At 35.6% G+C, this 27,218-nt stretch overlaps 1 protein-coding gene across 2 annotated transcripts in view; it reads left to right on the forward strand.

The window, feature by feature from the left end:
• The window catches only part of LOC128237469 (inositol polyphosphate 5-phosphatase OCRL-like), a 50,556-nt gene that overhangs the window by 2,539 nt on the left and 20,799 nt on the right, over positions 1-27,218 (forward strand). The window contains exons 2-22 of one of the 2 annotated variants that reach the window (XM_052953036.1): positions 493-564; positions 3,004-3,086; positions 3,568-3,668; positions 5,043-5,063; positions 6,026-6,133; positions 9,057-9,242; positions 10,299-10,380; positions 13,266-13,427; positions 14,907-15,005; positions 15,948-16,062; positions 16,484-16,600; positions 17,134-17,241; positions 17,616-17,681; positions 19,594-19,664; positions 21,033-21,141; positions 22,804-22,913; positions 23,208-23,343; positions 24,183-24,293; positions 25,180-25,248; positions 25,926-26,022; positions 26,851-26,975. In XM_052953036.1, coding sequence (XP_052808996.1) covers positions 493-564; positions 3,004-3,086; positions 3,568-3,668; positions 5,043-5,063; positions 6,026-6,133; positions 9,057-9,242; positions 10,299-10,380; positions 13,266-13,427; positions 14,907-15,005; positions 15,948-16,062; positions 16,484-16,600; positions 17,134-17,241; positions 17,616-17,681; positions 19,594-19,664; positions 21,033-21,141; positions 22,804-22,913; positions 23,208-23,343; positions 24,183-24,293; positions 25,180-25,248; positions 25,926-26,022; positions 26,851-26,975 — 2,148 coding nt within the window. The remainder of the gene's footprint in view (positions 1-492; positions 565-3,003; positions 3,087-3,567; positions 3,669-5,042; positions 5,064-6,025; positions 6,134-9,056; positions 9,243-10,298; positions 10,381-13,265; positions 13,428-14,906; positions 15,006-15,947; positions 16,063-16,483; positions 16,601-17,133; positions 17,242-17,615; positions 17,682-19,593; positions 19,665-21,032; positions 21,142-22,803; positions 22,914-23,207; positions 23,344-24,182; positions 24,294-25,179; positions 25,249-25,925; positions 26,023-26,850; positions 26,976-27,218) is intronic. The other variant, XM_052953037.1, reaches the window with a different exon arrangement.

Here is a 27,218-nt window from a genome sequence, read left to right on the forward strand (position 1 = left end):
TAAGGCACTCTCTGCATACATGTACGTTGTATGCACCCACTTTTTAAACCTTTTTCCTTAAAAGTCTGCCTTAAGAATGCATAAAATCATATTTCAAGGTAGAGATATAATCGGCTAACTAAAAAAAAAATTTATTTCAATAGTTGCAATTGTTCTCCATGCTTTAATACAGATCTATACAATTGTCTGTGGTGTGCAATCTTATAAATGGATTTTATTAGAATGTTAAATTTCCATTAGGAAAAAGTTATCCATGTATATTTTGATTTATTCTGCATTTTAGTTCATTAATAATTTCATAAAACATTTTTTTTGCCACTAGTTCTATATTTCTCAAGGTTATTCCTGATGATGATAACAACTCCATACTTCATTATCTTCAACATCATCAATAGAAGCCTTTAAAAGTAAGGGGTCGAAATGTCTGATGTGTTATCAAAGGTCGAAATGTACTCATCAGCGTAATTTGATGTTTCCTTGTTTTACTTCCAGATGGCTGATGCTGCAGCTTCAGTCCATAGATTTGTGAAACAGAAGCTGTCAAATGATGAAATTTGCCTTCTTGTATCCTTTTTGAAAACTGCTATGATAACCGACTAGCTATGGAATTTTGAAAACAAACACTATAATTATCTGTAAGAGTTTCAGATAAACAACTTTTGTCTTACTAGATGAAGAAAAACACAATTGTACTTTGAAGCATTTTTTTTAGCTCGACTATTCGAAGAATAAGGAGAGCTATACTACTAACCGGCGTGTCGGCGTCGGCGTTGACGTCACACCTTGGTTAAGGTTTTGTGTGCAAGCACACATAGGTTAATATCCCACCAACTACTTGTGGTATGTCATTGAGACTTTATACAATTGTACTCAACCATCCAACCTACTTAATTAACCAAGTTAGATAACTCTAGTTTGCATTTAATGCAAATAATAGGCCTTTATTAATAGACTTAGAAATTCTGGTTAAGGTTTTGCGTGCAAGCACACATAGGTTTATATCTCAGCAACTACTTGAGGTATTCCATTGAGACTTAATACAATGGTACTCAACCATCCAACCTACTTAATTAACCAAGTTAGATAACTCTAGTTTGCATTTAATGCAAATAATTGCCCTTTATTATTTGAGTTAGAAATTCTGGTTAAGGTTTTGCGTGCAAGCACACATCGGTTAATATCTCAGCAACTACTTGAGGTATTTCATTGAGACTTGATACAATGGTACTCAACCATCCAACCTACTTAATTAACCAAGTTAGATAACTCTAGTTTGCATTTAATTCAAATAATTGCCCTTTATTATGTGAGTTAGAAATTCTGGTTAAGGTTTTGCGTGCAAGCACACATAGGTTAATATCTCAGCAACTACTTGAGGTATTACATTGAGACTTGATACAATGGTACTCAACCATCCAACATACTTAATTAACCAAGTGAGATAACTCTAGTTTGCATTTAATGCAAATAATTGCCCTTTATTATTCGACTTAGAAATTCTGGTTAAGGTTTTGCGTGTAACCACATTTAAGTCAATATCTCAGCAAATATATCATGTATTGCATTGAAACTTTAGATATGTATTCCCAACTATCTAACCTACTAAACTTATGAAGTAAGATAACACTTTTTTGAATATAATGCAAATTATGGGCCTTTATTATTTCACTTAGAAATTCTGATTAAGGTTTTGCATGTAAGCACACATAGGTTAATATCTCAGCAACTACTTGATGTATTGCTTTGAGACTTTATACAATGGTACTCAACCATCCAGTTTACTTAAATAACCTAGTAAGATAGATAACTCTAGTTTGCAATAAATTCAAATAATGGCCCCTTTTTTATTCAACATAGAAATTCTGGTTATGGTTTTGCATGTAACCACTTTTAAGTCAATACCTCAGCGAATACATCATTTATTGCATTGAAACTTTACACACAGGCTCCCAACCATTTAACCTTATCTAATCAAGTAAGATAACTCTATCTATCGTATTATATAATTTTTGCCCCTTTATTATGTTACTTAGAAATTCTGGTTAAGGTCTTGCATGTTAGCACACATAGGATAATATCTCAACCACTCAACCTAATTGAATAACCAAGTTAGATAACTGTATTTTGCAAATAATGACCCTTTATTATTAGACTTAAAAATTCTGGTTAAAATTTTGTATGTAACCACATTTATGTTAATATCTCAGCACATTATGTATTGCACTGAAATCTAATCTAACAGTGATCCATGTATGTTTCGCCAAAACTTTTCAATCCTTACTCTGAAAAGTGGCGGAATAGTCGAGCGCGCTGTCTCTGTGACAGCTCTTGTTAATCATGCCAAGAAGTATTTAAAGACTTCCACAATATTATTGCAAGATTCTGTTGGGAGTTGCCTTCCAATGGTTTACATAGCAATATTGATCTTTGAGCCTTAGACGCTGACACAGTTGTAATGGCCAGTTAATTTCGTCACTAAGCCTTTAAAACTATGGCAAATATTTAGTTAATGTAATGTGTTGTATTAAGTAACTGGCATATATGTCTGTCATTGTGACATACGGAAGTGGTCAGTATGGGTTTTGAATGAAAGAGTTATCTATAGTTTTAATAAGTTTTTAAAATAGTGAGATATTTTAAGATGGAGGCATCATGGAGGCAAATAAATTGCACAGTGTCAAAGTGTTTCCCAGCTATTATGAGAAAAGGAGCCTTGTCAAAATTGAGAAGATATAGGGGAAGTGTCACACAGGTTTGGTTAACTTTTCAAAACTGAAAGTATTCAACAAATGTGTTACTTATTTTTGGCAAAATTTCAGTTAATTATGATTTAGTTTGTGTTAGTTCTGTTATAACACCAGTGAACTTGTTTATTCCCAGGGTTTTTTATATGACTAATTGGGAAAATATAGACTTGATTGCTTTGTTAATGGACTGAATATCAGCCACAACAAAAGGGCCTACAACCCCTGAGTGTCCAATTTGATCCTTATCTTGTGTCAGTGTGTAGAAGGCAAGGAACTGGTGGAGGGTGCTGGCAAGATCAGGAAGTTTGTCTGCCTCATAGAAAGACAGGGTGACCATGCGTAAGTTATGGACAATTTTTGAAATTATATTCCGAGGTCAACTTAATGTAGACTTTGGAAAAGAAGTTCTCCTGAGGCTGAATATTAGCTCCATGAAAACTGGAGAAGAAATCCAGTAACATGACTGGATTTAAACTTCTCCTATCTTTGTGAAAAGTTCTCCCTATTTTCAAAGTTCATCAAGGATTAGATTCCACCTTCTTGTATTAAGTTATAATAGCTCGTATAGTTTCTTATGATATCTGTTCTGCGATCCTTGTCTTTAAAGTGGCTGGCATTGAGACAATTACAACATTTTTGTACTGCCTAAAAACTATTTTCAAATAAGTTTTATAGAATCCTTTAAGGATTAAATGGTACAGCTGATTTAACAGGTAAATTATTCTGGATAAAAAAGTGGTTTATTTGTTGTTTTTTTGCATTGATCTCTTGTGATTCATATATTTTTGAAATGATGTATTATATTTCATTCTTTATTCAGAGTGTTCGTGTATGTGAGTAAGAGTGTTCCCTGTCAAACATCAGAAGATTTGAGGTTGGAAAACGTATTTCCTATCAGTGAAGCCCTCCGTGTTGTCACAGGTAATATTCACTGATTTGAATTGGAGTTATTTTATTATATTGATTAAGTAATAGTTACCGTACCCAGAACACAAGTTATTTAAATAATACACGAGCGATTCAGTGTGAGTTTGTAATTTTGATCACTTAGCAAGTGGGTAAAGAACCTATGAACAATGTCAGTGTTTTTTTCTCCACTTTTAAGAGAATTGTAGCAGGGCCCTTTGAAAGGGGCAAAATAACATTGTTTTGGCTAAATAGGGAAAATCTAACATGATTCATATACTGTTGAACTTGCTTTATTGAACAAACTGATTGACATATTGATGAATTGCACTATATTGCTTCATTTACTTAAAGGGACTGTACACCAGATTGGCAACATTTTTTTTTTTCTGTAATGAATCTCAGGACAATAATTTAATAAAATGTTTTACTCTTTGATATCACAATTGTAAAAAAAATAAAAATACCAAAATGTAAAAAAAAAATCGACTCGGAAACAGGGTTCGAACCGGGGTCGCCAAAATTGCAGTCCAGTGTCGTATTCACTGTGCTACGAAGGCCTACTCTGACTGGGTGGAATATTTCAGCTGTAGACCTAACTTGGTAATATCACGTGATAACATTGACTAGCTAATCACGCATAAGGAATGAATTCTACTAGGTAGACATACCTAGTAATCTTTTTTAATGGAAAAATACCAAAAAAACTGCGAAAATAAATAAATTATTAGTAAACTATGTGGCACTTCAGTTAGTAAGTTTCAATGTATTATACACATCGATACCAAGTTTATGTCAGTTTTCGACAATTTTCGCTATTTCATCATACGGAGTACAGCCCCTTTAATGTTAAGAGGGCAATTCTCCTCACAAACCAGGCTTGGGAAAAAATATACAATTTTTCAGGAGAGAAAGTTCTGCTCCAAAAAGGGTCGAAAAACACCCACTGAATGTTCCATAACTAGGTGCTCATTAATGAAAATTGTTCTATTTTATCAGCATGATAGTTATAGCGCAGTTAAGGCCCTACTTTTTGTTACCATTCCAATATGGGAGTTAATGTATCTCTGTAGACAAAAACCATGGTCAGGTACAAGCTCATTTCAGTTCATTTCAGTTTTAAATCTGTACTTTGCAATCCTCTGAATATTTTCCATCTACAAACTGTTTCTAGACAAGCTAAAATAACAACATTGTTTCTACTCTGAAATATTGATCACATGATTAAGTCCTGGAATATCACGATTCTCTTATCATTGAGCTCAATTCGATCCTTGTGTGGGGAAATAAAATGTAAAATATTTATACTTTTAAGCATTATATTCAAAGATATATTGCTTTTTAACTTCATCTGGGATCTGACTAAACAATGATTTGATTTATTTTCAGAGATACCCCAGACTGTTCAAGGTAATTTTGAAACATTTATCTTTCATTAGATATTAAACAAACATGTTTTGCTTTCTTTCAATAGATTTAGTTCTTTCAATTGCTTTCTTTGAAATTGATAATACTCAAAAACTTATCATCATCATGTTCAGAGTTAGAAATTTACATTTACATGCAAAAACCACATTTCTTATATTTCTTTGAATGTATATGTACAGTTATAAATGCAAGTTTAGCCGGACTTTAAAGCAATGAATGGGGCTGCCAAAATAGGGCAGGGTGCTATGGGAGAATAGGGCACATGCTGTGAAGGGCTGCTACACAATGTTATGATTTTGACACAAAATATTGGAAATTGTCTTTAATGTAATGTTTTAACAGCAATGTATGTATTCATAACCATACAATAAGTTTTCTTAACAAAACCAAATAATATTTGATTAACATGGCATAAGCATTTACTTCTTTGGAAGGAAAAGAATGCACATGTTGGTCTCATGTGGATCCAAAAAAGGATTGGGGAGTGAAGGGAGAACCAAGAAAGTGCAACAGGGTTAAGGGGGACCAAGAAAGGGTAGGGGTCAAAGGGGGAAAGAAAGGGCAGGGGAGGCATAGGGGAACCAATAATGGAAAGGGGAGAGTCAAAAAGGGAAGGGAGGTGGGCAAGAAAGTGCAGGGGAAAAAATATAACCAAGTAAGGACAGGGGAGGGTGAGCAAAGGGGAAACCAAGAAAGGACAGGGGGCAATGGGTGGAATTGAGAAATAATAGGGGGTGGGCGAAGGGGGAACCATGAAAGGCAAGGGGGTATCAAAAAAAAAATGCCTCATGGTAAATCCTACAAATGAAGGATTTTTTTATTCTGGACTTCAAAACATGTGATCTTTGAGCTTATATGAATTTCAGTCACTATCAACTATTAGTGTTTACTACTATCACTGGTTACACCTAACTTTACTATGAAACTGTGTTCCTGTGTTACAGATGGGTACATGCTGGCCCTACAGAATGACAGCAATAAGTGTATGTTTGAACTCAGCCAGGAGAACTCTTCCAAGAACTTCATTGTGGAATTGAAAAACAAGATGGCCAGTATGTACGAATTGTAACATGTTTAATTGATTGAATGCCATCCAAGTAGTTTTCATGCATTCATGCTGTATGTAGCTTCACTAACATAAAGCTGGCTAGCTCTACTTTGCAAATGCTCTCTCCTGCGTTTATACAGTATGAACACACTGAAAAATGTTGATAAATCCTTGTATTTACATTTTAAATCTTTATACAACATGATTTAAAATAAATAAAAAAAATCTTCCACAGAGTATTTATTGTTAAACAAAGGCATTGACAATATTTGTCTGTATTAAAGAAAAGCCGAGAATTATGACAGCGTATACCATTGCTTAAATGAAATTGCTTAAATGAAATAAAGCTGATCCAATCAAAGCATTATATTGAAATAAGCAATGCCGACATGACCCCGTGCAGTTCATAAAATAAGAACAAGTTTTTTTCTATATGATAGACTAGGCCAATTAAAATATTATTTGAGCACACAATCTGCAAGTGCTTTTAGAAACAATGTGCAAGTATCCGTGTATGGTTAATGTTTCAGTAGGTTTATTATTAAATCATAGCAAAGCAGGATGCCTTTCTGATCAGCAATTGTTATTTACCTTTCTTGTGTTTATATTTATGCTTCTGAACCACCATTTTTTTGTGTTCAATCTATTAATCTACAAGTAGTTCCAAAATTAAAGAGGTCGAGTATGGACTTGTGGTGAAGGTGTCCCTCTCTCATCCTGGAGGTTGTGGGTTCAAGTTCAACCAAGGGAATTTTTTGATTGCCTTCAGGGCTTTTTCTATAGTACCCACGGGTCCGACTATCTGACCGGTTCCCAAAGCAAAATATAAGATATTTTTCCCAATCTTCAGAAAAAAATCCCAATCCAAAAAAAACAATTTTTTTTTTTTTTTTTTTTTTTAGAAATTCTTTTTACCTGTACTGGTTCATTTTCAACATCCTAATAAAATATGTGATGTGAAGTTTTTTTGGTAATTGAACTCAGGAATCATTGATTTTTATCACATTCAGAGATATGAAATATTATCTGTCATGATTTATTGCAATAGATATTTACACCCCAAGGATTGATATTTCAGCCATTGTGGGTCCTTTATAGGGAAAATAAACTAATATTAAATCATTTCCTCATTCACAGGAGACTAGACAGCTTTTTCTTTTCACTGTAAAATTTCCCAATTTCCGCATTTTCACGACGCAAAATTTCCCAAAATGTCTAGGGTCTTTTTCCCAAAATGGGCAGAAAAAGCCCTGGCCTTTCAATATGGATACCAGTACTGGTTCCTACAAAAGAAACAGAATGGTCTGAAAGAAATTTATATAAACTAAAGTGCATTGTTTTTCTGTATATTGTTAAGTTTGACATACCAAACCACTTTTAGTGAGGCCAAAAAAATTGGTTTGATTAGGATTACATCTTTGACACTCTACATATAGGTAAGGTAGGTTGTTTTTTTTTTTTTTAATAGGCTTTATATACAAACATTATTGTCATAATTGGAGAATGGTGTTGAGGTAATCTTCGAATATACAATTACCAAAATACATATTTTGGAAGATGTAGTCAACTACTATTATTATTCGCTTAGGTAATAGCCGGGGCAATTTTACCCTACTTTGTCATAGCCAGTACTAGCGGCGAACCCTGATTTCCCCAAATGAGCCATTGAAATTCGCAATTTTCAGGAAGAAAAAAACATATATTAGAAACAGACAAACAACAAAATCAAATAATTTTCAATTTGCAGTACCCGATGATATGTCCCTCAATGACATACGACGTGTGTTTAGTGTATTGTCATCACATTCACACCTCTGGCATTAGGGGCCAGTCGTTGTAAAAACAAAACAAACAAACTTTATAAACAACAACAGTGTTGTAGGCAAAGGGTCTTTTATTCTCTTTATTGAGAATTAGTATTATTACTATTTTTTCAAATATTCGAATACCGATTTTGACATTCGAATACCAGAGGTTTGATCGAATATTTGAATATTCATTTGCATTCCTAGTATGAAGCTCTAAAGGTTTTAAACTACAAATTAAAACTCACTCTTAAAAAAAATAAAATATATATATATATATCTTGTATTTGTTTACCAACCGACTATAAAAATAGTAGGGTTGGTACCTATTTCGTAGGTAGGGTTGGTACCTATTTCGTAGGTAGGGTTGGTACCTATTTCGTAGGTAGGGTTGGTACCTATTTCGTAGGTAGGGTTGGTACCTATTTCGTAGGTAGGGTTGGTACCTATTTCGTAGTTAGGGTTGGTACCTATTTCGTGGGTTGGTACCTATTTCGTAGGTAGGGTTGGTACCTATTTCGTGGGTTGGTACCTATTTCGTAGGTAGGGTTGGTACCTATTTCGTAGGTAGGGTTGGTACCTATTTCGTAGGTAGGGTTGGTACCTATTTCGTAGGTAGGGTTGGTACCTATTTCGTAGGTAGGGTTGGTACCTATTTCGTAGGTAGGGTTGGTACCTATTTCGTAGTTAGGGTTGGTACCTATTTCGTAGGTAGGGTTGGTACCTATTTCGTAGGTAGGGTTGGTACCATTTCGTAGGTAGGGTTGGTACCTATTTCGTAGGTAGGGTTGGTACCTATTTCGTAGGTAGGGTTGGTACCTAATTCTTAGGTAGGGTTGGTACCTATTTCGTAGGTAGGGTTGGTACCTATTTCGTAGGTAGGGTTGGTACCTATTTCGTAGGTAGGGTTGGTACCTATTTCGTAGGTAGGGTTGGTACCTATTTCGTAGGTAGGGTTGGTACCATTTCGTAGGTAGGGTTGGTACCTATTTCGTAGGTAGGGTTGGTACCTATTTCGTAGGTAGGGTTGGGTAACCTGTACCAAATGTTTTTTGTTTGTTTTGCCTGACCACAAGCACGGTTTCACATCATCCGCTTATTCACACCATAATCCTCTTCCAGTTCAATCCCAGAATGCAGCATTCGCACTGCCATCCACATTTTCCTGGTTGGAGAAATACAGCACCAAGCTTCTACACCCCGGCCCCACCCCCTCTGGTGAGGATAACCCTTTCCAAAATGATGTATTTGACCCTCTCAAGTACATGCAGCTAGATAACAGTGGGAGCAATGTCAGCGTTGAAAAAGGTACGACAGGTTGTGTGTACTTAAGTCCCTTTTAACAGGATCTAGCTAAGATCACTATTTTTGTTTTGGTTCAAATTGTGTCATAACGTTTCAAAGGAAATCACTTTAAAGACTGTCATGATGTTTTGATTAATAAAAACAGGATTAGATAATTAGCCTTAACGAAAAATAAAATACTTGAGCTTGTTATGCTTTCAATCCTTGAGAAATTGGGGCTGGCAGATTGTTGTTGCATTTTTAGCTCAATTTCAAAGAATAAGCAAAGCAATAATATTCACCCTGGCGTCGGCGTCACACCTTGGTTAAGGGTTGGTATGTAAGCACTATTAAGTCATCATCTCAGCAAATACATCATGTATTGCAATGAAACTTAAGATATGAGTTCAGACCTATCTAACCTTCTTAACTCGTGAAGTTGGATAACACTGCTACAAAATGCAATTCATGGGCATTAGAAATTCTGGTTAAGGGTTTGCATGTTAGCACAGATAAGTTAATATCGCAGCAACTACTTCATGTATTGCATTGAAACTTTATACAAGGGTTTTCAACCATCCATCAAAATTAATTAAGGTAGATAACTCTATTTTGTATATTATACAAAAAGTGGCTTTTCATTATTTGACTTAGAAAGTCTGGTAAAGGTTTTGCATGTAATCTAATTTTACAGTGATAAATGCATGTTTTACCAAAACTTTGCAATTCTCAAACTTAAAAGGGGCGGAATGGTCGAGTGCGCTGTCCCAGTGACAGCTCTTGTTTTAGTCCAGACTTGTAATTTGGCTGTTATTGAAAGGTTTAGCATTGGGGACGCCAACATGATAAGATCTGCTTTTGGGTATTTTGTAAATTGTTCTGAAAAAGGCTTCTGAATTTTTAATTGGGATAGAATTCCAGACATTAGCCAAAAAAAATAATGAATAGAGATGTTAAGTTTCACATCACACATCTGTAGAGACAAAATAACAGTGAAGAAATGGGAGGAAAATCTGACAGGAAACATTAGAGGGGAGATTATTCTCAAGTACAACATACAGAATTGCTGTTTCTTTACAGCTAGTAACGAGCTGGATGGTTTCGAAGATGACTTTTTTAACTTGGCGTTAACTTCAAGCGGTTCAAGCCAGCAGTCGAACAGGTCTGTACAGTGTATGCATTTAGATTTAACCTATAAATGAAACCATACTAGGCAAAAGAAAAAAAATGTTTAGATTATCATCCATTAAATGAAGCTAATGGGACATTTTTCACCTAGATTGCATTTGAGCTTATCTGTGTTTCAGCGAAAAATTGTAATGTCATTGCCGTGTAATTGTTGTAATCAGCAGTGGCTGTGGAATCATCAACATGAACAAACTTTCACCTTGGCCAGAACTCAAAAACTACTCAAGATTTTCAAAGGAAACTTATTACATCATGTTCCCAGAGATAATATGTAACTGTATAGCAAATCCCACATAACTCTGGCTTAAATGATTTTGGAGTTATTCCCCTTGTTTGACTAGAAAACAAACACACGTTGGCATTCGGTCTGTGTCGCTCTTTTTTTGTTAAATCAAATGTTCAGGCAGGGGCGAACCATTGCCTTGCATTGAGTTTTTGTGGTATTGCTGTGAGAAGAACATTTTCCCGGCTAACTTACTGTAAGGAAATATGGCAAGCTATGTTAGACGATAAAGGCAGTTCATGTAAAAGGCTATATCTTAGCAATATTACTCATTCCAAGACCGTTTATCTAACATTTGGGGCTGTATTTGGGCTGTTTCCCTCGTGAGAGTTAAAATATCTCCTTTGGAAGCCATTTAAAAAAAAACTCAAATAATTATGGTTACCTCGAAACCTTTATGACTTGAATTCCCACAGTCTGACTTAAATAGAACCAGGTATGTTTAATATTTTGACTAAAGTTTACCAGAAATATGAAGAGAACTATCACAATGTTTTGAGTCTAAACATATAATTCAGGGCTCGAATTTAGCACTTGCACACTCGCAAAATGCGAGCCAAAATTTGAAAATGAGAGTTGAATTTAAAGACACTCGCAAAAATGTGCGAGTTCAAAATTTGCTGAAAATATGCAATCCTTAAAAAAGATATGAACATAATTGGTGATCAATTCCTGCACAATAGATATAAAACTAATTTTAGAAATTCCTACTTTCGTTTCCCGATAATTGCACAGAAACTGATGAGGTAGATTAACGTTATACGTACAGGCAGGTACTCATTACTATGTGGCAGGTACTCGTTACTATGTATTTTTGTAGACTGGTCTTTCGTTTAAGCTTTTGGCGGCTGTTTTTAGCGATAACAGTATCGAGTCACAGTCTGTATAATGATGACAAGCAAAAAGATAAGTTTTTTACGCGTGTTGATTTTAAAATCGCAAACCGCTGGTGGCAATGATCAATCAGTTCCAAAAAAAAGAAGCCAAAATGAAATAATCCGTCCGTTAAAACTGTTTCAATGTGGAAGAGGAAGTTGAACATTAAATTGACCCTCAACACAGATGACGAAAGGAACGTTTTCAAAATATTTTGCACAGACCAATACTGGCCTGATCAGACTTCCTCAGAAAGTATTGTCAGTGTTACATATATGATGATATCGTTTAATCAATAATGAACAATAACATGATCATTAATTAAAACAGTTACACTATACCTTAAACCATTGTTTTCCATACAATATATACCTTTTCCTAGCAAACACAAAGGTTTGCCTTAAAAAAATGCGAGTGAGTGTCTGTTTTTGCGATTTGAAAATCTAAGCACTCAAAAATTTGTGAGGATCAAAAAAAGTTAAATTCAAGCCCTGTAATTTTTTGAAAATTCCCCCACTTGTTCAAGAGTCCCTTGTCCAAGCACTGTGCCTCCGCTTCCCTTAAGCAGAGTAACAGCCCTGCTGTTATGATACAATTTTCTTACATATCCTGGTTTTAAACCAGTATGATTTGATGACTCGAGTGTTTTAGAAAAAATAGATAACGAATGTTGTGTATTTCCTTAAATGAATAAAATTAAGTTCAATAATATGCCAGTAGTACCCAAATGCATTGATCAATAGTAAAAGAAATAAGAGCTTGTTAAGGTTTAAGTCCTGATATAATTATCACTTAATTTTTGTAATTACTTCCTTGTGTATTCAAATGATACTGGTTTACAGCATGTAGTAATACACACGTAGCATCAATAGTGCTCCCGAGTGCTTAAATAACTAAACAGATAATAGTTTTTATATCCTTATAGTAGTGATTCACTATTTGTTCAAGTTTTAATAGGTTTTATAAGTACTTTCTTAATAAAAAATGATTGAAGGATATTGAGATGAATTGGACTCCCTGGAATGTGTTCTGTGTACAGGTTTATGTTATTTGTGGAGGTGTGTGCGTTTCTATGTAGATATATACATGTAACTCTAGCATTAAAATGATAGTATACTGTAGGAGTGAATTTTCTGGTATTTATTTTTTGTGAAACCTTATTTGAAGTTTCCCAAGTAAGATTTATCACAATTCATACAATTGATTAAATATAACGAAAAGGATGAATAAATGCCAAAACTATGGTTCTTATGAAGGGAACTGAGTTCAATTGGAAAGAATGGTGCAGAAAACAAGGTATTTTTACCTTATGAAATGATAGTAGATCACAGTAAATCACAGTAAATCTTTTAGCTATCATTTAATATTTTTGCATTTTCAGCTATTAAATACATGGTTTCAATCGTGTTATCAGTAATAAATATTTTTCATATGCATTATTTAGTTATAAGTTAAAGGTTTATCACTCAAAATTGATGTTTGTTATACATATGTATGTATTGATTTTGAATAAGAGAGTCACTTTAAGTAATATTTATGTTCTCTTTGAAGACCCATTATATATTGTCTTAAAATGTTACGGTTGTCTGAAATTGTATTTTCTTTCACCTGTTGGTGCTTTAATTGATTCACTCACTGATTTTATGTTAGCAACAATTTTTTAACATTGAATAGAGTACATTACTAGAATTTTATTACAGTGAGTTGACGGAATCCCTGGACCAGGTTGCACAGAAGCAGCTGGGACTCAAGCCGGGAGCCAATATGGCCGCTGGGCTCAAGCCGCTGTCTGCGAGGGAAAAACTTGTCGAACATCAGCTGAAAAACAGACAGAGCGAGTTTGTAGAGATACAGAACTTCAGGTATGATTGTTTTATGTCACATGCAGGTTTTCACACGCGTCCTAACTTTCCGTTATTTTTGTGAATGAATGTGTGTTCTAAACTGCCCTCATAATGGCCCAGAAGGCAGAAAATGAACTTCTCAATTGTGAAATACATCAAAAGTGGTGAAAAAAGTTAAGTAGACATTTATTTGCTTCAAAAAGGTAACTTCAGATCCCCACACCATTCCTACTTTTAGCTTAAGATCTGTTCTTAAAAACCATCATTCCTATTATTCCTATTCCTATTTTTCTGACTGGAAAGCCTAAAGGTATCAACTTATATCATACTTGAAGTGTTAATGTTGATAACATCCTTTAAAAAGGTATGTGAAGTTCATTATACCCCCACAAACAAAGTTTGAGGGGGTATATAGGAGTGAGCTTGTCGGTCGGTCGGTCTGTCGGTCGGTCTGTTGGTTTTCATGGTTTCCGGACGATAACTCATGAAAGGCTAGACAGATTTGAAAATTTTTTGGTACACAGGTGTAACATCAGAAGATACAGGTCAAGTTCGATATTGGGGTTGGTGGGGCCAAGGTCAAGGTCACTGTTACTAAAAATAGAAAAATGGTCCGGACGATAACTCATGAAAGGCTTGACAGATTTGAAAAATTTTGGGTACACAGGTGTAACATCAGAAGATACAGGTCAAGTTCGATATTGGGGCTGGTGGGGCCAAGGTCAAGGTCACTGTTACTAAAAATAGAAAAACGGTTTCCGGACGATAACTCATGAAAGGCTTGACAGATTTGAAAATTTTTTGGTACACAGGTGTAACATCAGAAGATACAGGTCAAGTTCGATATTGGGGCTGGTGGGGCCAAGGTCAAGGTCACTGTTACTAAAAATAGAAAAATGGTTTCTGGACGATAACTCATGAAAGGCTAAACGGATTTGAACAATTTTTGGTACACAGGTGTAACATCAGAAGATACAGATCAAGTTCGATATTGGGGCTGGTGGGGTCAAGGTCACTGTTACTAAAAATAGAAAAATGGTTTCCGGACGATAACTCATGAAAGGCTTGACAGATTTGAACATTTTTTGGTACACAGGTGTACATTTCAGAAGATTCAAGTCAAGTTCGATATTGGGGCTGGTGGGGCCAAGGTCAAGGTCACTGTTACTAAAAATAGAAAAATGGTTTCTGCTTCATAACTTTAATTGGGCATGAGATACTGTGATGAAACTTGCTGTATAGGCAGCCTCTGTGAAGACAATGCTTGTGATTGAAAATGGGGCCAGTGGAGTAAAGGTTTTTGTGCACTGTTACGAAAATAGAAAAACGGTTTCCGGACAAACAATACATGCATGATAAAAGAAGATGCAGTGTGCAGTAACCTTGGAGTTATGGCCTCTTTTCAAAGGAATGGTTTGCCATTCCTGTGTCCAGGCGGCATTTGGGGGTATTCGTCACTCCTGTGACAGCTCTAGTTGTGTTTGCTATCATATTCAGGGTGTTCGTGGGGACGTGGAACGTCAACGGTCAGGCTACAACCAACCTGGATGAGTGGTTGGCTTGTGACAAGGAGCCTCCTGACATCTACGCTATCGGGTAGGCATACACATATCTATGCTTCAGGCTACAACCATTTTTTTAGCTTGTATTTTTTAAGAGAAAAAAGTTGAGGTATTGTCGTATATCTTAGTGTGATTGGTATTGGCAAGTTATACCCCTTATTTCAATTGTTGCCTCAAAGTCACGACATCTATACTATAGAATTGGCATTTGATATTGAATTGCTAAGGTCTACTGATACACAATATTGATTTTTTTTAAACTTCATTTCAAACTTTATATTACTTCATCTTGTTATAATCGTGACAAACAGGAATCGGTCTGATAGTAAATATGACGTAAGCCAGATTATGACGTCATAGATTGCTGTCACAGCTAATAGAATGGCAGCTCCAATAGGGTGACATGTTTAGAAGGTTAAAGATACTTTAATGGTTATTTAAGTCAATTTTGTGTAATATATATTTTACTTGATGCTTAAATCAAATAATAACAAAAATTAACAATTTCACCCATTTCTGTTTTTTTGGGGTTGATACGGTTCACATTTCATATCAGTTACTATTAAAGTGACATTCTTATTTAAAATCAATACATACACATGTATAACAAACATAAATTTTGACTGATGAACCTTTAGCTACTTACTAAAGAATGCATTTCTGAAAAATATTAATTACTGATAACAAGATTGTAACTTTACAGTGATCAACTATTGTCTCATGTGGTAGAAATACCGTGCTTTCTGCACCTTTCCTTCAATTTAAACACGGTATCCTTTATAAGAACCATTGTTTTCGATATTTATTCATCCTTTTCAGTAAATCAAAACAATTGTTTTAATTGTGGTACATCTTATTTGGGAGTAAGAGAGCATCTTTGAAAATAAACATAAAGACCTTTTAATGTTTGTTAGCTTGATATGTTGCTACAGTTTATATTTGATGGCAGTTGCTATACAATACTTTTTTCTTACAGTTTTCAGGAGTTAGACTTGAGCAACCAGGCATACATTTTCTCAGATTCTGCCCGGGAGGCTGAATGGCAGGACGCCGTAGCAAAACACCTCCATCCACGAGCTGTATATCAGAAGGTAGGAAACTAGATGGCAAATAGGCAAAGAATTCCATCAACAGCCCCAATAATGCTCTATCTAATGGCTGTGTTTGAAATCTGGCTTCGATGTTTTGAAGTTATAACTGTCATACAATCAGTGCTTGTTGTAAATAGTTATAAGAGATCACCTTTACAATAATACTATACTTGCGGATATCCCTTAGTTTTATTTGGGCTACTGGATATTGGTGAAATTAGTGTTTTAGCCAGAAATTTCAAACAGCTGAGTGTGTCCAAAAAGGGGCTTGGTTCTTACTTGAAAAAAGGCTGAAAATATTTTGCTGTTGATATAAATCTGTGTCTATTGTAAAACTGCTATTTACATCATACGCTCTTATATATGCACAGTTAATGCTTTTTTTTATAAACCAAGTATATAAAGATTCCCTTTTCCACAGTTGAAGTCCATCCGACTTGTTGGTGTTCTACTGATGGTCTTCATCAAGGATATACACTGGACTCATGTCAACCTTATAGACTCGGACTATGTAGCCACTGGCATCATGGGAATGTTGGTACGAGGTTATAATAGTTCTCTAATTTCTTTCAATGGACTGTAATCTGATTTTTGTGTGTCGTCTGCTTGGCATTGCAGACATATAAGGGCACTGTCGTTGTCACATTTTTGATTTTGATCGAAAACTTTTGGATGACTTTTTGTAGAGTCTTCTTATTAGTATACACATTAGTCAAGGTCAGTAGATGACCTCTATTGATTCTTGGGGTCATTATGTTGAGGTCAAGGTGACACATCTGGTTTGCATAATTCTAGTGTTTGGTGATTGTGAAAAAAGAAATATTGTCATGTTGTTTTTACATAAATACTTACAAAAAGGTTAGATAGCTTTCTTTGTACAATTGCAATGCAAATGCAATCTTAAGTTGATCGGAAAACTTTTGTTATTTTAGAAACACAGCAGTATCAAATATGATTTGAAGAGTTGTGTTGCATACATATAATAGGTTTTCCCTAAGACAATATTTAGCATAGCATCATGCTAAAAAGCACTATTTCTAAAGTTGTTTACCGTGTAACTGTCTCCCACAGGGTAACAAGGGCGGGGTAGGTGTGAGATTCTCCCTCCATGACTCCACCCTACTGTTTATCAACTCACATCTAGCAGCCCATCAGGAGGAATATGAGCGTAGAAACCAGGTAAGGGTCACTCATATTAAAGAAACTGTTACCGTGGTAACAAGGGGAGGGTAAGTGTAAATTTCCTTCTACACTCTACCATATTGTTTATCTATGTAGAAACCAAGTTAGTGCCCTTTTGGTTGCTCTGTAATGTAAGTACATGTACATGTAAATAGTTTAGTTAGCTTTCCTGCAGTACGGATAAAATTTACTGACATAGCACTAACAAAAAAAAGAGCTATTCAGATCATGCCAAATTATTTTAACTACACAACAGATCGAGCAAAAAGAAATTAAAACCTCAATATATTAACAAATAAAATTTAAAAGGCCTTAAATAACTCAGTACAACCCAATGTAGGTAAGTGTATCCAGCTTGGGTTTATTTTTAGCTCACTGGAGCACGAAGGTCGGAGCTATTTGGACGGCTCTTTGTTCGGCGTCCATCGTCATGTGTCGTATGTCAACTTTTTGCTTCAAACAACTTCTGCTATTAAACCACTTGCTGTTTTTTAGCTAAATTTAACTGGAATGGTTCTTAAGTGGTCTCAATTAAAAAACCGTCTAAGAAATCGAATTTTATGCGGAACTCTGTTACCATGGCAACCAGAATGATAAACTTTTAAAACATCCTCCTCAGAAACTGCTGGCCAGATTTAAGAAAAATCCACAGATATAGTCTTTATGTGACCCTCTCATCAAATTCCTTCAAACTGTGTTGGTTCATAAAAAATCATGGCCTTCAGGAAGTGGGGTTAGTTTTCACTATTTGGCTATAAGAAAATCTTCTCCAAAGAAACCCTTGGCCTTTTTTGAAAATGATTTCACAGAAAATATTATTTGACCAACTACCTTCAAGCCATAAATGTAAACATGCATATGGTCCCTTATGCCAAACTCTTCTCAGAAACAGCTGGCCTGATTTAAATGATTCTCAGAAATGTTCCTTGGGTGACCCTCTTATCAAACTGCTTCAAACCATATCAGTTTTGTACTAAAAATGGCTGTCAGATGGAGGGGCTATTTTTCACTCTATGGCTACATAGAAAACTTGGAAAATCTATTCCTCTGAAACATCACGCCAGATTTGAAAATTGATTAACATAAATGTTCCTAGGGTGAACCTCGACCAAGTCAGTTCATGGCCAGCAGAGGTTAGTTTTATGTAGACTTAAATAAGGAAAATCTTTAATATTTTTGGCCACTTGTTTAATACAGACTTCACTTAAATAAGAATCTTGTTCTTCAAATCTGCAGTGCCCAGAGCTTAGATATTTACAAAGGAGATTTGCAGAGTGGTACTTTACCAATTGCTTCTTGTTACCTTATTTCCCTAGCAACCATCTCTTCCCTTAACAACCATGGACCTCCTTATCAACCTTCATCTTCCTTGGTAACTGCATATTTTCTTAGTAACCAATGGCTACCTTGACAATGGCTTGCTTCCCTTTAACAATCACATTCCTTAGCAACCATGGGCCTCCTTAGCAACCATGAACCTGCTTAGAAACCATTAGCTTCCTTAGCAACCACTAACTTCCTTAGCAATTTTTGCAAGAGATGTGATTTGACCACAGATTCGCATCTTTCTGCGTATCAAATGGCTCCAGGGACCATTTCTGTGAATTGCTTATATCTGAAAAAAAATCCGCAAGGTTGACATTGACGGGAAAGCAGAATGTATGTGATTTGATGGCTTCATCAGTTACCAGATTGTTGTTAACTTACTGTTTTAAATTGCTTTTTTATTAGTGGGATAAATATCATTGAATTTTTTTTTTGATTACTTTTACTGATTATTTGATTAGTATATACTAAGTCGGTATGTGAAAAGTATTGTATGAAATATTGATGTATTGCTCTGTAAATAAATTTGGTTATTACTTCATTCGTAAGTATTGACACTCCAGTTTGCCTCAAAAGTGAAGCCAGGAGAGCCATTAAAAGGCTTCTATAAAGTCATTTTTTTGTTTGGCTAAGGGGGTGTTACCACCTTTTAACCCCCACAGGGGCCCTTGAGCGTGCCCAAAAAACCCTCGCTAAAATTGTTCAGCCCTTCAGCTGCCAGGTCAATCACATCCCTGCTTTAGAATAGCTTGCTAGCCCAGTTTCTCCAGGTACTCAAGTGAGCGATATAGGGCCCTATGGCCCCCTTGTTTAACAGTCTACTTATTGTGTGTGTGGGGATGTGTAAATGGTTAAAAAAAGAAGTTTACTTTAGAGAGCTCTAGAGCATGGTTTGGATTTTAGAGTCATAATAATATAATTTGGATGGCTGTAGGCAAACAATGCATGCCAATTTCCTTCTTTATTTATTTGAAAAAAGATGCTTATAGTGTAATTAAGACTTCATTTTCTTTGTACCTTCAGGATGCATTCGATATAGAAAGCAAAATGAAGTTCAAGAGATTCCTTCCACCACTTACTGTCCAAGATCATGAGTGAGTTCTTTTGTTTATTATTATACATGTAGATATTTTAAATGAATGATAGTGATCCACAATTCTTAAACAGGTTTTCCAAAGGTATGTCAGTGGGTGGGCGATCCGCAGGCTTGCAGGCATACTTCCGGGCGGAGTCAACAATTTGTGTTCCGACTGTAACATTGCCATACATAGAGGGATTTAATTAAGTATCTTAACACAAATGTTTTTCATGACAAGACCGTGTGTCACAAATAAGACCCAGGTTAGTACATCAAAGGTCATGGACAGCATTAAAGGTCATTGGTCAAAATGCCTAGTACTTTGTTTCTGCTGTAACTTGCCATCTATCTCTCATGAATGTATGACAGAGGTTAAGGTCACAGTTAAAGGTCATTGGTCAAAATGCCTTGTCCAGGCTGTAATTTCCTCTTGCATTGGAGATATTAAAATAACTGGGCAAAATTGTTCACCATGACAAGGCAATAAGCAAGACCCGTATCTGTAGGTCAAAGGTCAAGTTGTACTAGCGGGTCATTTGTCAAGAAATCTATTTTGGCTTGTCCAGGCTGAATTCTGTATTTTGCATTGTCTGGACTGTTACCTGGGCATGCATAATAACATTTTGAAATAATTTGGCACAAACGTTCACAATTACTAGACAAGTGCCTGCAAGTGCTATTTTCTGCAGATCATAAGTGAAGGTCACACTTTAGGATTATTAATCAAAATTCCTTGTTTTGGCTTGTCTCAGCTGTGACTTGGCCATGCATTGAGGGATATAACTTGGCAGAAATATTCACAATAACTGCACTCATGCCTGTACATTAAATGTCAAGGTCACACATAAAGGTCATTGCCTAGTATTTTTCCTTGTTTGGATTGGGAATTCAAGATAATTTGGCACACATAAATGAAATACTGTCACCACACTCATGTCTGTACATTAAAGTTCAGGGTCACACTTAAATGTCTTTGGTCGAAATTTGTTGGATTTTGGGTTTTGGGTCAAGTAGCATACATTCAACAAGCGCTTTAGTTTGCAGTAAGGTGATCATGTTTTAACGTAGGGAAGCAAATATACCTTAAAGAGTTTCCTATTTCCATCTATATTCTTATCGATCATTTCTTATGTTATCCCAAACCCTCTTTTTGCACAAATGTTGAAAACCTGGTTTTCATCCCATTGCAGCGTTTCTAGTAACATAATGATTTTAAAGTGACTAAACCCTTGGTGGAATAATTTTAATGCAGAATTTATACAAGACATTTATTTGATACTTGTTTTATCACACATATTGTTATTTTTCAGCACATATTTTGACCAGAGATTGCATTAAAATAAAATAAGACAATCATGTTATGTGAAACTTTGTTCTGTTTTAGTGTTGTGTTTTGGCTGGGTGACCTGAACTACCGGATAGACCAGGACATAACTGTTGTGAAAGACTGTGTGGCCCAGGGCAGATTACACAAACTTCTACCACATGACCAGGTAGGTGCACTTTATATATTGTATGTACAGTGGAAACTCACTAAACCAGATCTCCACAAACCGGAATCCTCGGGATACCGGCCTTTTTTCAGAGTCCCGGTTTTCCCCTTCTATTTTCAATGTAAAATAATCCCTACAAAACCGGAACCTCGGAATTCCGAATACGGACAAAAAATCGAGAAAATTTGTTAGTTGTCAACGTAATTTTACCTCACAAAACCGGACTTATATTTGTTCAAACATGTCAAAATGATTTTGTGTATTAGGAATTCGCGAATCGTGTGTCACTTTGTCGCTTTGTTTTGACAGCCGGTGCGTCGTTAAATATTGCACCTGTGATGTTGTGTTAAATCGATAATGATGATTGCGCTGTGGATTGACTGCCGCGCAATAATCAAACGATAATCAATCTTGTGAAAAGAAAATTGATTGAAACATTAATTTGTTTGTTGCAGAAAATAAAGAACCAGAAACGGTTATTAAGTGATCATTTTGGAGGGTTGTTTTATCTTAAGACTTCTATGAATGAATCAAATTAGAGCGGTGCGTTAATTAAACTATCAAACATACTTGTAACAAGCATTAAATTACGCGAGTTGTTTTATTTTAAGACTTGGAAAAAAAGATGATTATAAAAACGCAGAAATGTATAATTATGTTTATCACTTTGTCATGTGCTTTAATCATGTCTCAACCCCCATCTAAACGTCATCTTCCCTTTAAAGGTTAACTCAGTTAATATTTTGAGTAAACTTACTCCGTACATCAAATCCTCACTAAACCGGAATCCTCACTAAACCGGAAATTTTGCCCAGTCCGACCTTGTCCGGTTTAGTGAGTTTCCACTGTATATGTAAATATATATACACACTTGATTCTTTTTTTCTATTATTCTGAAAGATCTGTTTGTTGGCTAGGAAACTTTGATTGTCAAATAGTGACATTGAAATTCTTAAATTTCAATTTCTGTCCCAAAAGTTATTTAGATATTAATGTCACTTATTTGTTTGTTTACATCGGTTGTGACCCGAGATGACCCATGTGAGAACCACTTTAAGTCAGGTGATTCCTCACACTGAATACTATTGAAGGGTGAGAGGGGTTTTAGCGGTATAGACATCAATTTCTCACCAAAGCGGTTATGGGTTCGATTCCACACCAGGGGTACTTTCTCCTGGCCCCTCATGATTGACACCAGTTTTGGGTTATACCAAAGAAACAGACTGAATAGTGATTCTATAATCTATCAGCCCACGTCACAATCAAGCTTAAAGAAATTAGTAATAACTCTGACACTATTATTGAATGATCTTCAGATGAATTAACAGCACATGGCCAATTGTTAATATTGCAATCATTAAGTGACATGGAAAAAAATGAATTCTTAAGCAATTAAACCCTTTTTGTTAGGATATTGTAATATTGGGCTACGTCCTAGCCTTTTAAAGTATTATAATATATCTCGCCTAAGAAGCACAATTGAACATCTATGTTTAAAATCTTACCATAAGTCTTTTCCAAGGCTCGTCATTAAATAGTTTGTAGTCAAAATGTTACTCAAAAGTCTTAATGGTTTACCAGTATGATCTTTCAGATTTTGTTTTTGGTTTTATAATGAGTTTGCATTCATTTAGCCCTTGTTATTTCATGTAAAATTTTCAGTTGCGGAAACACATGAGTACCAATATTGTTTATAAAAGCTACTCAGAGGGCGAAATAAACTTTCCACCCACGTATAGATACGACACTGGGACAGACAACTTTGATACTAGGTATGGACTGCATTTGAAAAACTTTATACATCAATTTATAGCCAGTCGGTTTTTGAAGAAAAAGAAAGTTAAGACCTTGGTTTTTTGTCTGCATAGTGTTCATTGGTGTGCAAAAACTTGGCCATAATTTAAAAACTTTGATTTTCTTAACAATGATACAACTTTAAATAGAAAAAGGCAATTGTTCCTATTAGATGAAATTTTACTCAAGTTGCTTCATGAGTATAGCTCCATAACTAAAAATTTAATCTTGCTTTGATTTTCAATCATTAATTACGAATTTTTATTTTCCAGTGAAAAGGCCCGCAATCCTGCCTGGTGTGACAGGGTGTTATGGAAGGGTTCAGGCGTTCGACAAATCATCTACAGATCTCATCCGGCCCTTAAAATCAGTGACCATAAACCAGTCAGCAGTCTCTTTGACACTGGGGTAAGAGGATGGTTTGAATTATATTTCAATTTTTTTAAAGGGTCTTGAAACTTTGATCTTGGTTTCTGCTGTGGACTGTATCACCAAGTCTAGGAGTTTGGGCCCCTTTTTAATAAAGATCTTTGATGATTTAAAGCTGCACTCTCACAGATTGAACATTTTGACAACTTTTATAATTTTTGTCTTGGAACGAACCAATTTCTGCGAAAATCCATGGAAACCAGTGATATAAGACTGCTGACAAAAACTAAGTGCGCAGATTTTTATATTTAAGTTGAAAAATTGATGTTTTATGTTGTTTTTAAACCATTAGTAACGGTTTAAGCCACCGTTAGTAACAGTTTAAGCCATAAAACATTGATTTTCGAACGGAAATATGAAAATCTGCGATCTGATCTTTTTTCAGCAATCTTTTATCATTGGTTTGCCGATATTTACTAACAAATTGGCTCATTCCAAAACCAAAAAATAAAAAAGTTATCAAATGTTAAATCTGTGAGAGTGCAGCTTTAAATCGAAAATTAAAATTATCTTATCTTAGCTTCATTATTTTGCTATATATTAGTGTGAATCGATGCCATTTGTGACGTTTATACAGATTTAAGATAATTAAAGGTACAGTTAAAATCCTTGATCGAAACGGTCCCCTGGGACAAAATTTAGGAGTCTTGGACGCAAGTGTCGAACACTGTGATTATTGTAATCTATTCCTAGAATAAAACCTAGGACCCCTTGGGTAAAAGGTTCATCAATAACACAACATTTACAAGTTTGCCTTCTTGCAACTTTCATAGCAAATGATCAGTGAAAATGATCGACAAATGATTTGTTTTTTTCAGATCAAAGTGGTACTGAAAGAGAAATACAAAAAAGTGTATGAGGACATTATGAAGCAGCTAGATAGATTGGAGAATGACTACCTACCACAAGTGTCATTAACCCAGAGGGAGGTATGTACAGGGGGCGGGGGGGGGATGAGAGGTAGGGACTGGGGAGGACATTATTAAACAGCTAGATAGATTGGAGAATGACTATCTACCACAAGTGTCATTAACTCAGAGGGAGGTATCTACAGGGGGCGGGGGGGATGAGAGGTAAGGACTGGGGAGGACATTATTAAACAGCTAGATAGATTGGAGAATGACTATCTACCACAAGTGTCATTAACCCAGAGGGAGGTATGTACAGGGGGCGGGGGGGGGGGGGGGGATGAGAGGTAGGGACTGGGGAGGACATTATTAAACAGCTAGATAGATTGGAGAATGACTATCTACCACAAGTGTCATTAACCCAGAGGGAGGTATGTACAGGGGGCGGGGGGGGGGGGAATGAGAGGTAGGGACTGGGGAGGACATTATGAAACAGCTAGATAGATTGGAGAATGACTACCTACCACAAGTGTCATTAACCCAGAGGGAGGTATGTACAGGGGGCAGGGGGAGGCTTGGGGATGAGGAAAAGGGATAAGAGGGGACATTGTAACGTAGCTGTGTAGGCTGGCGAATGACTAAGGATTAGGAGTTTGGAGGAATAGTATAAGAGAGTGTATGAGGACAGTGTAATTGACTGAAAAACAACTACTACAGGAGTGTATTAACAAAGGGATGGGGTATAGGTGGATAGATAATTAAGGGGTCTGGGAATGATAAAGATTGTGTATGGGGACATTGCAAATATTTTCATAAAATAATATTAATTTATGCTGAAAATCCAGAATAATGGAATATTCCAGACAGAAGGCACATTGGTATTGGTATGGTTTATTTACCTCTAATTAATTGCCTAAACATGCGTACTACTGATATTAAATGATTTATTAAATGTATTTCCTTTCAGTTCCTGTTCCTGGATGTGAAGTTTATGGAACCCCATGAACTGATTCTGGCTGTAGCAAATACTGGACAGGTAAAGGACTGTGAGAAAGGTCAACTTAGTATCTTTATGTCAAATGCTGATGTAATATATACATAATTGTATGCTTATTTATTGCACTTCATTGATAATATTGTGTAAATTTTTTGATTGATGTTTACTTTGTCTGTTTTCAAAGAAAACAAGTTGAGATATCTTGATAGCCTTAGTTGTTTTCTGTGTCGGTAACATTGTTGCAGTCATCTTTAGGTGTCGTTGTCATGAAGTCATCTTCAGTGTCGGTAACGTTGTTGCAGTCATCTTACGTGTCGTTGTCGTAAAGTCGTCTTCTGTGTTGGTGTCTTTGGTGTTGGCGTTCTGCAAAACCTTGGCCATAACTCAAAAACCATTTAAGATATTGAAATGAAATTTGGTATATATGTTACCAGAGACAGAACACATATTAAGCAAGGCCTTTAACTCTAATTGTTGTTGAGTTATGTCTTTTTTTACTGGAAAAATGGACAAGCATCAGTATTTGCTCCATGACACTCTAGTACCATTAGTTCTTAGTTTTAGCCAGAATAAACTGATTTAGTTCATCTTAGGTGATGGTATATTGATTATCAGTAAAAAGATGGTTGTATGGTATGCAGCATTGTTTTGCATAGGTATAAGTATAAAACTATAAAAATGCTTTTCTAACTGGATAACTGACTTTTTGTTTATAGATCCCAGTGACATTTGAGTTTATAAACAAGCCGGATGAAGACACATATTGCAAACCCTGGCTGAAAGTGTCCCCATCATCAGCTGTCATTGAACCAGGTAAGAAATAAACACATGCACTTAGATAATGACTTACTTTGTAGTTTGAATGATGTAAACAAATTATGGAGACTTTTATTAGACTTTTGGCTGTAAAACATGTGTGTGATTTGAAGTGGAGGTCTTGTCACAGCCTTAGTGCTGTCTGTGTTGTCTCTATCTTTGGCACACAAAACCTACAAACCTAGGGGCCGTAGAACAAAATTGTTTTATTTTTTTTAAATAATTTGACTTAAGTGTTAAATATTGAAGTGGTATAATTCTTGAAAAAAAGCTAATGCTTAAAAATAGTTTTAAATTTCGTTTTTAAAAACTCAAGTTTCCAAATATATAGGTTTCAATATTTTGAATGTGAAATATACATTTAGCATAACACTTCCGACTTCGTACCATAAATTATTATTCTCAGTAATAAAACTGTTAAAATTGTTGAATTTAAGGAAAATGTACAATTTTGACAATGTTCACCACGACAAGACAATTGGCTCCGGTAAAGCAAGTCAAGTAATCAACAATATTTCATGAGTTATGTCCTTTGACCATCTTTATAGAGAGGGGACGAACATTGCCATCTTCTTGTGGTGGTATCATAAAAGGTGACACTCTCTCAACAAGCATTAAGGGTGGTTGTTACTGACCTTCATAATTATTAATATACATATATCCAGCTACTAACTGATTATAGTTGCACTCGCCCGAGTAGCAGGGCAAACATGTAGGGATCATGTAGTGCGCTGAAATTGTTCACATTGTTGTCCACTCTTTAAATGTTTTCTTCATCCAATCTTTACCAAATATGTTGACAATGTTTATTTTGTAAAACCCCAGGTGACAGTGTGGAGATATTCCTGGAGGTTTTGGTGGATCATCACATTGCCTACCAGTTCAACTGTGGACACCAGAAGATAGAAGATATCCTCGTACTTCACCTGCATGGTGGCAAAGATTTCTTTGTATCCTTTGAGTTTGATTTTTAGCTTGACTATTCGAAGAATAAGGAGAGCTATCCTAGTCACCCGAGCGTCAGCGTAACCACTTACATTAAAGTTTGCGCACCACCTCAAATATTTTCAATGTCCATTGACATATGGCTTTGAAACTTTGCACACTTGTTCACCATCATGCCCCCAACCTGTACACTGGAGGAGGTAACTCTATCAAGCATTTTGACAAAATAATGATCCTTTTTCGACTTA

This window comes from Mya arenaria, chromosome 6 (assembly GCF_026914265.1).
Source record: "Mya arenaria isolate MELC-2E11 chromosome 6, ASM2691426v1".
Taxonomy (NCBI): Eukaryota; Metazoa; Mollusca; class Bivalvia; order Myida; family Myidae; genus Mya; species Mya arenaria.